Source organism: Chelonia mydas, chromosome 17 (assembly GCF_015237465.2).
Source record: "Chelonia mydas isolate rCheMyd1 chromosome 17, rCheMyd1.pri.v2, whole genome shotgun sequence".
Taxonomy (NCBI): domain Eukaryota; kingdom Metazoa; phylum Chordata; order Testudines; family Cheloniidae; genus Chelonia; species Chelonia mydas.
Window position 1 is genome coordinate 1,505,405 of NC_051257.2, and position 17,578 is coordinate 1,522,982.

A 17,578-nucleotide genomic window follows, 5' to 3' on the forward strand; every position below is an offset into this window, starting at 1 on the left:
GACTGTTCTTAATGTTTCCTCTGAATAGTGTGGGGGTGCCTCAGTTTCTGGGTGTCTGTGAGCTGCCCCAGAGCCAGCGCTCCTGTGCCAGCTCCTGCTGTTGGGAGACAGCAGGTTGGGGGGCAGCTGGGTTGCCTCCATGGCCAACAAGCTGGCAGCCCTCGGGCCCACTCCCTCTGCACTGAGACGGGAGCTGGCCTGTGCAGGGCTCCCTGGGAGCCTGGCTCGAGGTGGATCCAGGCCCTGCTCAGCCTCCAGGGTGCCAGACTTGGCTGACAGCTCCTGGGAACAGTTGCCAGGGCTCGTTACCCTTCTTCGCTGGCTTCACACAACCCCTGTCAAGGAGCCCACTGACAATTCACAGTCACAACCCGGCTCAGAGCGGAGCTTTGTGTCGCTGGGCCAGGGCCAAGGCCGAGGCCGCCAGAGCTGGGCCGCAGAATGTAAAGTGCCCAGGATACCTGTGGAAAGATGCAGGGTCTGTCTGTCCGTCCGTCCGTCCCGTCCCACCCCCTCCAGCCAGCCTTCCACTGGTCTGTCTGTCTGTCCGTCCCTTCCCACCCCCTCCAGCCAGCCTTCCACTGGTCTATCTGTCTGTCTGTCCCTTCCCACCCGCTCCAGACAGCTTTTCACTCATGTCTGTCCATCCCTTTCCACCCCCCGGCCCCCAGCCAGCCTTCCACTCCTGTCTGTCTGTCTGTCCCTTCCCACCAAATGTGCGGGCAATGGCTGGCCCTGGAGCAAGGTGCACGCTGCACCTTCCAGATGCAGGACAGCCCCCTGGAGACCCAGCAGCACCACCCCCGGCAGGGAGAACAGCACACCACTCCGTCAGGCCCCCACGGCTCCGGAGCCAGAGGCAGGGTCTGGGAGAGGAGCCCCATGCCTGAGCTAGGGGAGGGGCTGAGTGTGTGCATGGGGGGGTGTAATACCTGAGCCAAGGGGCTGCGGGAGCCTGGCCAGGGCCTGACCTCACTCGGGGGCCTGGCAGTAGTGTCCGCCTGAGAAAGTCCAAATGAGCTTGATTTGAAAAGAGTAAAACCAGTAACTTCCCTGGTATCTTGGTGTGAGCCAGCCTGGCAAGTCTTCTTTGATAGTAACGTTTTTTACCAATTAATGTCAGGGGTAAATACTGTGAACTTAGATTTATTTGATCTCATGCCTACCTCCCTCGCTCACAGGGTTTGTTGGGGGGAAATATGGCATCTAAACTAAAGCTTTGTTTCTTAAAAAGCCCAGCAACGGGCGATGCGCCCTGCAGCCGGCCCACCCAGCCCCTGCCCCAAGCACGCCGGTGGCCCGTGCATTTCCATGGCACTCTCTGGCCATTCTCGGCGGCTCTGTGACCTGGTGGAATGGAACCTCGGCCCTGGCTCATTCCAGGCACATGGGCCAGGGCCAGGGCCAGTCCCTCTCTGGAGCACTCGGCCCCAGCGCTCGCCTCGCAGCCCGGATCCAGGGACGTGCGCTCTTGGGGGTTGCTGGCTGGACGAGGATCTAGGCAGCTGGGAGCCTATTCCCCTGGCGTTGGCTCTCCAGGCACAATCCATGCACACGGTACTGAAGACTGCGGGGCTTATGGGGAGCCCCGTGAGCCAGAAGCCGAGATGTTCAAGCAGCTTCCAGCTGCACAGTCGGGAGCAGCAGCTGCGGCTGATCAGGGACTGTCCCTCCCGGCCGAGGAGGAGATCCTCGCTGGTAAGTCCCCAAGGGGCTGCTCTCCCTGAGACGCGGCTGTGGGGAACCTGGCCCTTGGGACTCCGCTTCCCTCACAGGCTGGGCAGGACAGCAGGCAGCAGAGACAGCAAACGGCAGGCGTCACTGGGGGCACGGGCTGGCGAGACCCACCCGCCCACGGCTCTGTAAGCCAGGGGAAACCCTGCAGTCCCCCCACCCTATCGGGAGGGAGGGGGAGCCTCACTGGGCCGCACCCCAGGGCAGAACATTTGCGGGCCGGGGGGGGGTGGGGAGAGGGACGTGCCACCCAATCAGAACTCTCTGCCACGCCCATGGGGGTGGCGTTCACACCTGCTTGGCCCTTGCTCTGCACAGGGGTGATGCATCCAAGGCACAGGCAGGGGGACCAGGCCTCTTCTCTCCCGGGGAGGGAGAAATCTGCCACCAAGCTGTTGCTAAGTCCTTGCCTATGGCACTCCTCCACGGGGGACAACATGTGCCCAGGCTGCAGGTCCAGGCGGGGTGGGGGCGGATACTGCAGCTCATACTTCTTAGCATGGGGGGTGCTTTGCAGTGCACTGTGGGGTGTACTTGTGCCGGACTCTTCCCAGAGTTCCTTGGGGGTTCGCCCGTGCCTGAGGGAGAGGGGTCCTGCAGTGCGTGGGGACCAGTACCCAAGCCGTGTGCCCCCTGGTATGGGGGGGTCCTGCAGTGCATGGGGACAGTGCCTGTACCATGTGCCCCCCGGTATGGGGGGTCCTGCAGTGCGTGGGGGTGGTGCCCGAGCCGTGTGCCCCCCGGTATGGGGGGGTCTTGCAGTGCGTGGGGGCGGTGCCCGAGCCGTGTGCCCCCCGGTATGGGGGGGTCCTGCAGTGCGTGGGGGCGGTGCCCGAGCCGTGTGCCCCCCCAGTATGGGGGGGTCCTGCAGTGCGTGGGGGCGGTGTCCGAGCCGTGTGCCCCCCGGTATGGGGGGGTCCTGCAGTGCGTGGGGGCGGTGCCCGAGCCGTGTGCTCCCTGGCCCATGTTCCTGGCATTGTTTCTGCCCTGCTCCATTAATGGTTACATTCCTTTAACGCTTCCCTCACCAGGTCCCACCCCATGAGCCCATCGTCGAGCACCCTGATGAGGACTGTGCGTCAGACTCAGGCCCCAGCGCAGCTCCTGGGGATCCCAGCTTTGCCAGGGGCCCGGCCGAGGCCCTGGCGCTTGGCCCACCTTCCTAGCGACATGTGCCTGGTGGGTGCCGAGGGACTGGCGGGTTCAGAGGGGGAGCTATTAAAAGACAATGTTCTGAGTTCCCTCTCTCCGGCCCGGTTCTGCGAGGTGGGCTGGGCTGTGCATTGTGGGGTAGGGGCAAGGGAAGGGGAGGGGAGGCTGGTTGGAAGGGGGGGGCTACACGCTTTTCCTACCCAGGAGTGAAGAGCCGTCCCTGTGGGACTCCAGCCCTGCCCACCCCCAGCCTGCTGCTCCAGGGCTCCGGGACCAGCAGGATTAGGGAGCATCTCTGACCTCAGCCCTTCCCGACACTGCCCTAGGCCATGGGGCTGCAAACACGGGGGGGGGCTGGGAGGACAAGGGCCCGGACCCCAGCCCCATGGACGCATGACAGACATTGCAGGGTTCGCACTGGCCTCTGTGGGGCACTCTGGCAACCAGCCAGCCTGACCCCCAGGGCCTGGCCACTGACCTCCCCGGCCCCGCTGGGCCAGCCCACGGGAGTGCAGCCAGCTCCACCCGAGCCCTGGCTGGTCTGAGGGCGGCTCGGCCCCCTTGCCAATCGGCTCCCGTCCCAGGCTCCTCCTGGCACCGCAGCATCACCACCTCTCCCGGCCCCACCAAAGCCCTTGTGGAATGTGCAGGGACCTGGGAGCCAAGAGCCCGGACAAAGGTCTCAGCCACCAGTCGGCCAGGAACCCCTTGGCCTTTCCCCAGCACAACGCAGCCGTGCTCTGTCCTTCACCCAGGCCCCAGCGCGTCCCCGGGAGAGGCTGGGGCAGGTGGGGCCGAGACCCAGAGGGGAGGGTCATGGGGGGGGCAGGTGGGGCTGAGACTCAGTGGGGAGGGTCGTGGGGGACGAGGGGATGAGACTCAGTGGGGAGGGTCATGGGGGGCAGGTGGGGCTGAGACTCAGTGGGGAGGGTCATAGGGAGCAGGTGGGACCGAGACCCAGAGGGGAGGCTCGTGGGGGGGGGGGGGCAGGTGGTGCTGAGTCTCAGTGGGGAGGGTCGTGGGGGGCAGGTGGGGCCGAGACCCAGAGGGGAGGATAGTGGGGGGGGCACTAGCCTTTATCTGTGGGGACATAGGTATGAATGCAGGTTCGGTGACCAGTGCAATGAGTTTTTGGGCCCTCAGCTCCCTCTTCCTTCCATCTCTATCATCGCCAACCACTCATCTCATGAGCCATGTGGGAGCCCCTTGGCACTTGGCAGGCCCCAGCACCAGCCCCGCTGGCTGTCCGATAGGAGCCCAGGCTGGGCGCTCTGCCGCCGAGCGCGTCCGTGGGGCAGCGTGAAGCGATGGGCATGTCCGCACGCGGCTGAGCACACGTTTGTTCAGTCACCCCCGGGGTCATGGAGCCCTGGCACGCACAGCCTGGTACCAGCTGGGTTTTACCTTCTCAGCCATGTTCAGCCTGTTTTCACATTACAAACTCCCCCCTGGAGCAGCAGGGTTCCCCGCGTGTGTAGGTATCTGGTCACCCCAGCCCAGCTGCTGCTCGGGGTGCAGGGCCAGGCCGGGGCCCGGAGCACTGGGCAGGGACAGGGGCAGTCGCTTCCATCCAGCTAGCGAGTGGCCTGACTTTGTACATCCGCTCAGGTCTCTGGCTTTGTGCGCCGGCAGGGCAGCAAGTGGCTGATTGCCAGCCAGAGGAGCACCGACCTGCGGCACGGAAACAGCCGCAGCCCTCCCCTGGCAGCAGGTGAGCCGGTCCCAGGTGTGCTGCCCACGTGGAGCCCAGTGACGGTGCCAAGCTGCTTTGCCAGGTGTTTGTTGTTTCCTCCATGCCACCTGTCACAGACTCACAGGTCATGCCCACTCTTGGCTCCGTGCGGTCCCTGGGGGGAACCCCCTTCAGTGCAACAGCCCTTCTCGGGGGTCCACTCTCTCTCGGGGGTTAAGCCCCTCCACCTCCTGGAGCCGCACCTCTCTGAGCCTTAGCACACCTGTCTCTCACCATGGGCCCCCTCAGGGAGTCCACTCACTCTAGACCCTCAGGGCCTCCACTCCCCGCCCCCCCTAAGCGGGTGATTCAACCCTGCTCTCTAGACCGGAGGGACTCTCAGCCAGTGTAAAACAGGAGGGTTTACTGAGCACTGAACACAGCACAGGAAACTCTCAGGGCCTTAGGCCTGGCCTCCCCCAGCACAGCATATCCAAGTCTCCCCTGCATCCAGGTGGGCTCTGCCTGCTCCCTCCCTCCAGCCCAGAGCCCCCCTGCTTCCCAGCTGGGCATCTGATAGCACCGGCTCCAAGCCCCGCCTCTGTCCATTGTCTTCTCCGCAGGTGAACAGGGTCGCTTGGCCCCCCCTCTCCTCTCTTCTGTGCTCTGGCCCCCACTGGCTGGAACCAGCTGGTCAGGTCACCAGGGTCCTCCCTTCGCAGCCCATTGTCCTCCCACTGGCCAGAACTGGCTGCGACTCCTGAGCTGGGCCTCTGGGTCGCCAGGTCACCTGTCGCTGGGGTCTCCATTCTCCAGGCCAGTGGCCGGGGTCCCATGTTCCGTCCCTGGTTCTTTGTACCAACAAACTCCCTCTCCCATCCCCCCCGTTAAACCAGTAACACCCAGGGAAACTGAATCCCTCCCCCGCCCCCGCCCCCTGCATGCAACCCATTGGAAAAACAAGGAAAAAACAAGGAAATCCCCCACTGGGACAGCACCCCATGCTGCTGGGGCAGGGCTGTGCCCACAAGGCCATGTCTGTGATGCAGGCTGGGGTGGGGCCAGATGTCTCGGCTGCCATGGTGGGGGGAAGAGGGCAGGGCCTGACTTGGGTGCAGCCTGTAACCAGCCAGTTTGATGCCAGGAAGCTGAGTGGATAACTCATTTCCCCTTCGCTCTCTGGTTTTGAATATCACCTGCCTCTGGGCTCAGCTCTGGGCGTGCTCCCTGCCCATCTCCCCGAGCCCCAGCCCGGACCGCGACCCGGACACAGCCCCAGTGCAGCAGCAGAGAGGATGCTGGGCTTTCCGGGCACCAGGTGCCAGCTGAGCACTGGCATCCCCAGTCGCGTGAGACCGTCCCCACCTGCTTACCCACTGCTCCCCCTGGTGGCTGCAGAGGGGGCACGGGGCCTGCGAGCCCTGTGTGGCTATAAGGGACCCCGCTCTAGTCTCTGCCCAGGGGCTCCATGCCCGGGTCACCGCTCGATGGGGGTCCCTGTAAAGGGGTGGGGGGGACTGACCGTCGCACAAACCCTGCCGCTCAGGCGGCAGAGCCCTGCCAGTGCAGGCACCTGCTCCCCACCAGACAGGCCCCCCCCGCTCCACAGGGCAGGGGGAGAGGGACCCTGGACTCTGTGCCCCCAGCTGACGCCCAGCCCCCCCCCATAGGGCGATGGGGTTCTCTCCACATTTGTTCCAGTGAAACTGCAGGTGAAGGCACCAGCCTGCGGATGAGCCAGCCCTGCAGCGGGCACGGGGGGAGAGTGCCCAGCGGGCGTGAGCGACAGGCCGTGCCTTCTGCTGACCCAGGGAGTCCCTGCCTGATACCTGCTGCTTCCCCCACCCCGGGGAGAGAGGTGCGGGGGAGGGCCTGGGCCGATGGTGCCTTATGCTGCCAGGCCCCCGGCCCCCGAGCGAGCGGCGACGACGTGCACGAGGGACGGGGTCTCTGGAGAATGAATTAGCACTTGGGACAAGGTTCTTCTTGTGCAAACGTGGGCCCAGCAAAGCAAGAAAGCAGCAGTGTGGCCCCTTGCCCCTTCCACAGGGCCAGGAGACCTGGCCAGGCGCGGGGATCACCGCTGGGGCAAAGCGAAGGCCCCAGGAGGGGTCAGATGGTGGGCACGTAGCCCAGAGGGCAGTGCCAATGGAGGGTGTGGAACTGGGCGGCCCAGCACGGGGAGGCTGCTCCCCAACCGGGGCAGGACTGTGCTGGGCAAAAGGTCACCCAGGAGCCGGCCGTGGGCCCCAGATACTCCTCCTCAGTGCTGGCTTGGCTTGGTTCCACCCCGTGCTTCCAAGGCTCCTGCTCTGGGCTCCACCCTGGGGCCTGGCATGAGAGAGCCCCAGGGGCTATTTCATTGCCCTGGCTCTCAGGCCTTGGCCCAAGCAGTGGTGGCAGGGGGCTCCGTGGCTCAGTATTGCTGGGGGAGGGAGTGGTCAGGATGCTGATAAGGAGCTTTGCTGGGATCCCCTGCAATATCAGGGCTCTGGGGAGCTCTCCACCCTGCAGGGTCACTAGGGAGGCTCCCTGCTCCCTCTGCTGTGAGTCCCTGGGGCCTGCTCCAGCCTGCAGGTGCGGGAGGCTTGGGGACAGACTGGGGGAAGATCTCCTCCCTGACTCGCAGTGGGCTCCGGTGCCAAATGCCGCCCCAGCAGAGGAGCAGCCTTGTGCAGCATCGTGGAGCTGCCGGAGGGCCCGGTGAGTAGACCACTCAGGCCTGAGCAGGGGTAGCAGGAAACCAGCTGCCTTTGCAGTCTTGCAGTCGTGGTCCCTGCAGCTGCTGGACTCCAGGCGACGCAGGGTCTGTCTCCACCGCAGTCAGGAGCTGGGATTGCCCCACATGCAGACACACTGTGCGGGAACAGATCTGCCTGCGGGACAGCAGCAGGGAGCCAGTGCAGCACAGGGGCGTATGGGCTGGTCTCACCCACCCGGGAGCCCGGGCGCTACCCCCGGGGTGAGCCCCTGCGTTGCCTGGGCTGCCTGACGTAGCCACCCTGCTGTGGTCACTCGGCTCGCTTTGACACTCGCTAGGGGCTGGCGATGTGCGGCAGTCGCTCTGCCTGACTGCAGGACGGACAGGCCCTGTGTGAACAGGTCTCAGGCCCCGGGGATGCTGGGCTTGCCCTGGGCACCTGGGCCACTCCTGCAGCGTTCTCCCATTGAGGCTCCAAAGGCTCGTGTGTCCCCTGGCTCTCCCTCCCTTTGGCATCCCCTCCCTCCCCCCAGGCCGTGTCCTCAGGGGCTTGCCCAGAGACTGAATGGTGAACAACTCTCTCTGAGCTCACCAGCCCTCGGCCCCGGCCCGAGCTTTCCCCAGCTGTTGTTGTTTGTGACGGGAGCTTCATCCGTGTCCAGTTGCACTTTGGCTCTGCAGGGACGTGGGTGAGGCCTGCCTGCTGCCCGCCCTCCCGGGCTCTGAAGCACTGGGACAAGGCTCCACAGCAGAGACCCTCCTGCAGGTACTGAGCCAGCGTGGCCCCTGCTCAGGGGGCATTTAAATGGCTCCTGCTTGGGGCGCGTTAGTGGGAATGAGCTGCAGCAGCAAACGGAAAGCGAGGGGTATGGGGCAGAAAGGTGTGTGAAACGCACCAGGGCTCAGGCTGAAGGAGCTACGGGCTGGCACAGCCGGGGCCCATGGAGCAACGGGCACAACAGAATCCCGACTGGTCTCCAGGGACTCGGCAGCGCTGCATGGATGAAAGGGGCTGGGGGGTTTACTGGGAGGCCAGGCCCCTCCCAGCCTTACTCCTCCTCGCTTTGTACTAACCACTAGGAAACTTGACAATGAAAGCAGTTGCCTTGCTGAATTTTGTGTGCGCTGTAGCATGCAGATTTGTTTTTGTAGGGTTGTTTACGAGCACTGGTTGTTGTTGGGTTGTTTTTCGAGGGTTGTTTACGAGCACTGGTTGTTGTTGGGTTGTTTTTCGAGGGTTGTTTACGAGCACTGGTTGTTGTTGGGTTGTTTTTCGAGGGTTGTTTACGAGCACTGGTTGTTGTTGGGTTGTTTTTCGAGGGTTGTTTACGAGCACTGGTTGTTGTTGGGTTGTTTTTCGAGGGTTGTTTACGAGCACTGGTTGGTGTTGGGTTGTTTTTCGAGGGTTGTTTACAGGCACTGGTTGGTGTTGGGTTGTTTTTGGAGGATTGTTGTGATGAAGCGGGACTGTTCTTAATGTTTCCTCTGAATAGTGTGGGGGTGCCTCAGTTTCCCCTAGGCAGTTCTTAAGTGTCTAGGGGGTGGGGTAAGGTGTATGATCATTGCAGAGCCCTAGAGGGCAGGTGTGTGCAGGGGTCTGGACACAGAGAATGGCCGACACCCTGTTTCTGGGCAACTGATGGCCTGGGACCTTCCCCCCCCCCCCGCCAGGTGAGAGCTAAAGGGTTGGAGAACAAAGGAATCAGGTGACCTCCTGGCTCGGGAAAGGGACAAAACCCAGAGGAGGAGGGGCTGGAGGGAGTTCCAGTCTGAGGCTGGCTGGGGACGTGGAGTGAAGTACAGACGTGGTTGTCCGGCTCACTGCCCCCCAAAAGGGACCCAGCGGAGGAGTCCTGTTCCCTGCACCTACAAGCTCTGTTTTAGACCATGTTCCTGTCATCTAATAAACCTCTGTTTTACTGGCTGGCTGCGAGTCCCGTCTGACTGCGGAGTTGGGGTGCAGGACCCTCTGGCTTCCCCAGGACCCCGCCTGGGCGGACTCGCTGTGGGAAGCGCATGGAGGGGCAGAGGATGCTGAATGCTCCGAGGTCAGACCCAGGAAGGTGGAAGCTGGGTGAGCTGTGTGTCCTGCAGACAGGCTGCTCCCAGAAAGGCGACTTCCCCAGAGTCCTGCTTGGCTTCGTAGGGAGCAGCGCCTGGGGACTCCATGACAATTGGTGGCAGCCGTGGGATGTATGGCACCCTGTGGATGGCGCTTCCTGCAGTAAGTGACTGGGGAGCAGTAAAACGAAGGGGGATTGACGAGGACCAGGTGTGCTGAAGGCTCAGAGAGGAGCAGTTTCGGGGGGCGGTTAACCCCGGGAGTGTGTGACCAGCGAGAAGGACTGTGCAGTACTGGGGTCCCCCTGGGGACTGCGGTGAGCAGTCTCAGGGGTTGAGGAGCCTGTGGCTTGGCCATGGGAGAGAGAAGGACTTTTGCAGTAACAGGGTTCCCCTGGGGATTGCAGCGAGCAGTCCAAGGGGCGGAGGAGTCTGCAGCTCGACCCTGGCAAAGAGGGGGTGACCTCGAGAAGGGCTGGCACACTAGGGGTTCTCCCTGGAAACCATGGGGAGCTGAGAGCACACAGGCCTGTGAGTCCACAACAACTTGGGAAGAGCGGAGTGATGGTCTGTCACTGTCTCCTTAAGAAGGACATTGTAACCCTGTGCAGAAAGAGACGGTTACACATTGGAAAGTTCACCGAAGCACAGTTCATCGTGCAGCTGGAGGAGGATGACCACTCTAAGGAGCAGATTCCTGACCCCAAATGGGGTTATAGCAGGATCTGGGAGCAGCTGGAGTGGTAGCCAGGCATCCCCAAGACCCCTGTCCCCGACCAGACGAGGGTCTTCATGATCGGGTTCCCCGTCCGGGGATCGGAGACGGACGGGGTTGGAGCTGAGTCCGAGAGAGCAAGAGGCCTGTGAGAGACAGCAAGACCCCGAGAAAGAGCTGCAGAAGCAGCAGCAGCATGAACTGGTGGTGGGGGAGCGGAGAGGCCTAGGGGACCTCCCAGGGGTGAGTGGGGATAGACCCCGGGGGGCCAATTCCGTAGGGAAACTCGAGACTAAATTGCTGCCCCTGGTTAAGGAGGGGGGGATGTGGATGCCCACCTCACTGCCTTTGAGCAGGCTGGCGATTTGAACCAGGGGGACCCTGCGGAAAAGCCCTGGTGTCTAGCTCCCTTGCTGGGTCCCAAGGCCATAGACTCCGTCAGTCAGATGGGTGGGGAGGTGGACGGGCTCCCACTCCTGACCCCAACCTATATGTCTGTGTGGAGTTTCCTGGGGCCAGGACACTCGGACCTCCAGTGGGAGCAGAAGGTGATGGTCAATGGGGAGACATTCATGGGGTGGCGAGATCCTGGAACAGAGAGAACTGTTGTCAGGCCCCGGGTGGTGCAGCCTCAGATGCGGAGGGGCTGTGTGAGCTGGGTGAGGGTCCCAGGGATGAAGCCCCTCGCCCTGCCTATGGCCCAGATCTCTGTGCAGACCCAGGAGGGGTGGGGCTGGCTGGCCGTTGGGGTTCTCCAGGATACCAGCTGTGAGACCCTGTTGTGGGGTGACTGTGTCTCTTTGGGGCAAGATCCAGGCCCTGCTCCTTGTAACGCCGAGGATTTGGATTTGAATCCAGGGAACCAATCAGCGGAGAGGGAAATGGTCAGTGAAAATGCAGATGACCTGGCTGGCAGCAGGGAGGAGCTGCTAGGCTCAGGCTACCTGCCTGCCTGTAACCAGACCCCTGGGGCTGGGTGGGACAGAGAGATGCTCCCCGCCCCCCTTGCACACTGGAGAGGGGGCTCACACTGGCTCTGATGCAGTGAGGAAAGCAGGGAGCTCGCTGCCTACCCCACTGGGACAGCAAGGGCAGCGCTGAGCACAGGGGGAGCTGAGACCCCAGCTGAGGCGGGGGAGACACAGGCAGGGCAGGGGATCTGTTGGGAGTGGCAAGGTGCTGGGTAAGGAAGGTTTGGATGAGCCTAGGCAGTCTTGTGAGCTGATGGCTTTGTCTAGTCAGCAGGGTGGGAAGGCGAGGAGAGTGGCAGATGAGTGTCCCTGGCCCTTACCTGTTAGCTGGGTGGAGAATTGGGAAAGTGAAGGAAACGTGCCTGTGTCTGTCGGGGGTATTGACTTGCCTATGGAGGGAGCTACCCTGATCTCCAAGCAGTTGTATGTGACCAGTCCTGTGTGCTGGGACAAGGGGAATGAGATCCCAAGCTGTGTGTCTGGGAAAGGAGAAAGTGTGTCCAGCTTTTCTTTGTCTGTGGAGCAGACAGAAGGGGCCTTTCAGCCTGTGATGGTTGAGGGCCGTGCAGGTGTCTCAGAGCTGGTTCTGGATTCAGCTAAAGCCCAGGACGGGAATGGCCCTAAGTTTGTGTCTGCTCGGGAGAATGGCCCTGTAACTCGGTCGCATCCAGTTAGGGTCTACGTAAAATCCCAGAGACCAAACAATTCTGGTGCTTGTATTTTGCCTGTTGCTAGTGTGTTGTTGGGAAAGGGTGTAGCAACTCTGTCTGGTCAGGGTGAGATCCTAGCCAGGGCACAAGGAGAGCATGAAGGTGATGTGATTGCGTTACCTACTGAGGGTGTGGAAACCTGTAGCAAGAAGGAAAAGATTCCTGAACTTGTATGTGGCAAAGGGAAGGAGAATGCTTCTGACCTTTAATCTAGGAAGTCTGTAAGTTTGCTGGAAAGGGGATGGTGTAGGAATCCGCCGGATGGGCCAGAGGTGATTCTGGATGTAAGTGAGACCCAGAAAGAGTCTGTTGTTGCTCAGGAAAGTGTTCCTCTAGAGCAAGCCCTAGGTGAAGAGGGTAAGAGCAGAATTTCTGTGAAGGGTGAATTGTTGCATAGAAAAGCCCCTGGAGAAAGGAATCCTCATGGTCGTCTTTGCAAACAGTTTACTGCAACTGAAGGGTGTGAAAGTGATTTAATCCAGAAAGTTTCAGTTCTTAACAACCAGAAATTTTCTGTTGTGAATGGATCCACTGACTTTCCTGTTGAAGGATCCAGCATGGATAGCTTTGAGAAGGTCTCAGATGGAGTGAAAGCTGTTAAGAAAGTTAAACAGTCCTATAACCAAGTGGCTGTGTTTGGCCAGCTTGTTGGGGAGACAAGGTTGTTGAGAAAGGGATGTCTCCGTGCTGATTCTGTAAGTGAACAGTATGTGGCCCAGGTCAAGATGGGGGCTCTTAACCAAGAGAGCCTGAATTGCAGGCCTCCAGACTGGAGCGCTGGGAGAAGACCCGATCCCAGTTTGACCCCCGGGGGTTTTGGGGTGGCAAAAGGGCACGGGCCGCATAAACCTTCCCACATGCGGCCTGCAAGTGCTATCGACCACCCCTGACCTAAGGGAGGGTGTGAAACTGGAAGGGCCTGGTGTAACTCCCAGCAAGGAATGGGAGAGATGCTGGGGCATCCATGGGAATGTTGGTGGCTTTGAACTTCCCCAGGTCACCACCTAAAGTGACCCCGCTCAGTTCGGTCTCGAAGGGGGGAGAGATGTGACGAAGCAGGACTGTTCTTAATGTTTCCTCTGAATATTGTGGGGGTGCCTCAGTTTCCCTATGCAGTTCTTAAGTATCTAGGTGATGGGATAAGGGTGTATGATCCTTGCAGAGCCTTAGAGGGCAGGTGTGTGCAGGGGTCTGGACACAGAGAATGGCTGACACCCTGTTTCCTGGCCACTGATGGCCTGGGCCCTTCCCCCCTGCCAGGTGAGAGCTAAAGGGTTGGAGAACAAAGGAATCAGGTGCCCACCTGGCTCCAGAAAGGAACAAAGCCCAGTGGAGGAGGGGCTGGAAGGAGGTTCAGTTTGGGGCTGGCTGGGGACATGGAGTGAAGTGCAGACGTGGTTGTCTGGCTCTCTGCCCCCCAAAATGGACCCAGCTGAGGGGTCCTGTTCTCTGCACCTACAAGCTCTGTTTTAGACCATGTTCCTGTCGTTTAATAAACCTCTGTTTTACTGCCTGGCTGAGAGTCACGTCTGACTGCGAAGTTGGGGTGCAGGTGGGTGGACTGGCTGTGGGAAGCGCACGGAGGGGCAGAGGATGCTGAATGCTCCGAGGTCAGACCCAGGAAGGTGGAAGCCGGGTGAGCTGTGTGTCCTGCAGACAGGCTGCTCACAGAGAGGAGACTTCCCCAGAGTCCTTCCTGGCTTCGTAGGGAGCAGTTCCAGAGCATCGCCTGGGTACTCTGTGACAGTTGTTGACGGGCACTGGTTGGTGCTGGGTTGTTTTTGGAGGGTAGCCCCTGACCATGGGCTTGTTTATTTCAGACACTGGAGCACTGAGCCCACCTACAGCACCTAGGACTCAGGCCCCAGGACGCCGGGTTGTCCAGTCTTTGCTCGTTTCGAGCGGCTGAGAGAGCAGCCCCGCTGGTAAATAGAGCAGTTGGGCGGCTGGACTCTGCTCCAGAAGTGAGGGCCTAGCAGGTGCTTCCCATGAGAAGCCAGCTCGGCCCTGACTCAGCTCCTCCCGGCTCCTTTCCTGGGGGCCACAGGCTGCTCTGTGGTTCCTGGGATGCCTGTGAGCCGCAGGCCTTGCCCCAGGGGGTCGGGGTGGGCTCCTGCGGCAGGGGGCCAGGAGGAGCAGAGCTGCTCTCTGCTCACGTGATGCGCGGCTGTGCTGGGGGGCAGGAGGTGGGTAAGGTGCCCACTGAGCATCCCTCCTGAGGCGCTGTGCCAGCCGTGCCAGCGCATTTAGGGCTGACTCTTCTTCCCGTGCAGCTGGTTCCAGCCGTGCCCTGCGCTGCCCTGTGCTCATGGACCTGTGGCGTGTTCCCACCAGCCGAGAGACGGGATGGTATTTAGCGCTCATAGCCCCGAATGTCAAGGGCCCCAGTTATCCTTGGCTCGACCCCTCCAGGCTGTATTGTCACCGGCAGGTACGCCCCCCGCCCCAGTAAGGGGGCTGCACGTGGCGGGCAGTCTAGCTACAGGGTTGCTGGGCCCAGGGGTGTCCATTCGTGTGTAGCAGGGGGGAAAGGGTTAAAGGGACCTGCCAGGAGGGTCACCCGCCCTAGCTAGCCGTGGCCCAACCCCGTGGTGATGGGCACAGCTGGCCAGACGAGTGAGCAGGGCCTGCTGTGGCATCAGCCTCTGCCAGGTGTCCCATGATGCTGGGCTGGTGGGTTAGTGAGGGGGAGGATGGGCCCCGAGCCCTGGGCATGCAGACCTGGGACACAAAGGCTCTGCTGGGCCGGGGGCCTGGGCCAGCACAGGGCTGCAGCCTCGGCCACCTGGGCACAGAAAGAAGCCAAGGGCTCTGCCTTGCTGATCCTGCTCCCAGGGGCGTCGCTGGCCGGGCATCTGCTGGCTCTGAGCCAGGTCAGGGGGACACAGCCAGTACCTGGGAACTGCCTGGCAGACTGGCTCCCACGGAGCGGAGCAGGAGGGGAAACGTGGAGCCAGGCACCTGGCTGCCTAGCTCTCCTGGCCCTGCCGCTCCACCACATCCTGCCTGAAGGCCTCCAGTGCCATTGCAGGGGCCAGCGGGCTCCCTTCGGAGGGCCTGGGTACATGCCCGGCCACCTGGAGATGAAGTGAGCACCAGCCAGTGAGCGCAGGCATCTCTGCTCCAGACTGGGCAGGCGGGTGGCAGCACTCACCAGCCCGCAGCACCCTGAGCCGCTCTGCCGTCTCCCCAGGGCCTGCAGGACTGCATTGCAGACCTGCTCCAGCCCTTCTGCGAAGACCCCATCGACCTGGTCGCTGGAATCGACGCCATGGGCTTCATCTTGGGTAAGCCCTTGTCCGCTCCCGGGTGTCTCCTCCCTCGGGGCTAGGGATGGGAGTGTGTGCTGGGGTGAGGGCACCACCTGACCTCCAGTGAACAAAGGCTTAACCTGGGCTCTGGCCTGCCCTCCCCTTGCTGGGGCGCTCGGGGCAGTCTTTTCCCTGTGCTAGCTGGTTACAAGCTAAATTGCAACCCCTGAGCTCTGCCCCGCCAGGGCACTGGTGCCTGCTCACTCCTCTGCTTGCCCTCCTGCCAGGCGCTGCCATAGCCAACACCCTGCAGAAAGGCTTCCTGGCCATCCGCAAAGCCGGGCACCTCTGTGTGGAGACCTGCACGCAGCCCTACACCGACTACACTGCCCGCCAGAAGCGGCTGGAGATGAGGATGGACACCATCCAGCCAGGTGAGAGCTGCGGCAGGCACAGCCAGCAGCCCCTGGGCTCTTGTGCCTGGCTCACTGCCCTCGGGGCGCTGCCACCCATCTTCTGTCCTGTGGGAAGGGCCCTCCCCTCCCCTCGAACTCACCTAACCATGGGCCCAGCACCTCAGCTACGCCTCACCTGCTCCAGATGCCCAGCTCCGTGGCAGAGCTCCCAGGGAGCAGCAGAGCACCTCCCTGGCATCCCACAGGCACCGTTACAGCAACGTGCCCCTGGGCCACAGCCTGCCTGTCTGAGGGCTCTGCCCCAGCCCTAGCCTGCCTGCCGGGCTGCAGTGCCAGGAAGGACTGGCGGGTGGTAACAGCCCCAGACTGTGGGCAGAAGCCCACCTAACCGCGTCCTTGCACCCCAGGTCTGCGTGTCTTACTGGTGGATCAGTGGATTGAAACGGGGGGAACCATGCGCGCTGCCATCCAGCTGGTGGAGCAGCAAGGGGGAGTGATTGCAGGTAGGGGGCAGCATGAGGCACGGGGCAGGGGGCTGGCCAAAGGGCTGCGATCTCCTCTGTGTGGCTGGCCCAGAGCTTTGGCCTCGCTCCAGCCTGGAGCCTGGCGGGGCAGGAAACGGAGCCACCTGGACACGGCGATCGCTGGGCGTGGGAAATGTTGAAAGATTCTCAGGTTTTTCCTGAGCCAAAACTTTCCTTGAAAAGTTTCCGACCCAAACTGCAGAACGTTTGACTGAAACGTTTTAAATCTCTTTCCCCCTTCCCCCCCACCCCAGCTGGAGGCCCTGAGGGAGGCCTAGTTGCACATTGTTCCACCTGAAGGTTAAATAACCAAACCCCTGAAAGGGTGCTGTTCAATATATAGAAGCCTCATTGGACTTACTGAAGCCCACTAGGGGAAACTGAGGCAGAAACGCAATAGCAGAACGACAGCAGGCCACCAGGGGGTGCTCCAGGTGGATGACCCTAGGATGCTCCTGCTCCAAGGGAAGGAGCAGCTCCATTTAAGTGCTCGAAATTATGAGAAATGGACAGGCATGACTGGCTGGAGTCCTGGTAGGGTGTCGGGGGGCACAATCTCTCCCCTCCCCAGTTTGGCCTGAAACACCCCCCTTTGCTGGTGGAGCGCTACCCCCTCAGTGCGAGGCAGCACCGTGACCTCGGGGAGCCGGGTGCTGCCTGGTGTTGCCCCGGGCTCCGCAGGCCTGACAGGGCAGGAGACGGTAGGATTTGCCAGACAGGATCAGGCCTGTCCCCAGCCAGAGGTTCCTGAGCAAGGTGAACTCCCCCAGAACACACCTGGTCACCCATGCAGTGTTGGGCCTGGGCTGTCCCCTGGGGCGAGGGCAGATGCGGGCGTCCTTGACGGCGCTGGTTAGTTCTTGCCCTGTGTGAGCTGCTGCCCGTCCTTGACAGTGCCCAGCAGAGGGTGGCACCCCCCACAGCGACTGGCACGGGGAGCGTGGATACCGCTCTGCAGGCAGCGATGCAGCCTTCCCGCCATGGCCCCTCCCTAGGGCACTGCCCCACTCAGCCAGCGCCGAGATCGGTGGTCTCTTGTTCTCCGGGCCCCCCCCGTAACGCCCCCGCTCTGCTCCATGTCGCGCAGGCATCGCTGCCATCTGCATCGAGGACAGCGACGGTGGCAAGTGGATCCAGGAGCATTACAAGTGTTCGCAGTGCGTCCCCCCGCACCTGATGCCCCAGTTCAACGGGCACCAGCTGGAGTCCTTCCAGGCCTTTGGGGCCACACCCGGCCAGGCATAATTAATGGGATCTCCTGCTCTGCAGCCGAGCCTGGCACCAAGGTGCCCGGGGCCACCTGCTCCATGGCCGGTGGGTCGTCCCTGCTCCCAGAGGCCGGAAGGGAGGGGTCACAGCTCCCAGAAGAGCAGCTTCCCCTCCCCCACCCCAGTCTAATCCAATTAACTAACGTAACCCTTACTAATCACAGATGCCCTACTGCACCCTCCAGCATAGCTGCATCACGTGGGCAGGGACAGTGCTCAGACACCAGCTGCACCCCTGCCTCTGGGGAGGAATCTCACCCCTTGCTGCTGTGTATCAAATCTGCCCCACTGTAACCCCCTTGATCTGCCTGGCCACTGGCGCACCTCTGCCAACCCCCCCACCCAGCTGCTGCTGGGAGCACGAGCTGGGGAGCCCTGGGTGGCCTCCCTGAAGTTTGTTACT

At 62.0% G+C, this 17,578-nt stretch overlaps 1 protein-coding gene across 2 annotated transcripts; it reads left to right on the forward strand.

Moving 5' to 3' along the window:
* The first annotated feature begins 7,891 nt into the window (after nucleotides 1-7,891).
* Nucleotides 7,892-17,336, forward strand: LOC102941255 (adenine phosphoribosyltransferase). 2 transcript variants are annotated; one of them, XM_007057691.3, is made up of 6 exons: nucleotides 7,892-8,025; nucleotides 13,990-14,147; nucleotides 14,910-15,003; nucleotides 15,255-15,401; nucleotides 15,791-15,886; nucleotides 16,995-17,336. In XM_007057691.3, the coding sequence occupies exons 2-6, from the start codon at nucleotides 14,025-14,027 to the stop codon at nucleotides 17,150-17,152; spliced, it is 618 nt and encodes a 205-aa protein (XP_007057753.1). In that variant the 5' UTR covers nucleotides 7,892-8,025; nucleotides 13,990-14,024; the 3' UTR covers nucleotides 17,153-17,336. The 2 variants fall into 2 exon arrangements, with proteins under 2 accessions (XP_007057753.1, XP_037736648.1); XM_037880720.2 differs by lacking the exon at nucleotides 7,892-8,025 and adding an exon at nucleotides 8,080-8,140.
* The last annotated feature ends 242 nt before the right edge of the window (nucleotides 17,337-17,578 follow it).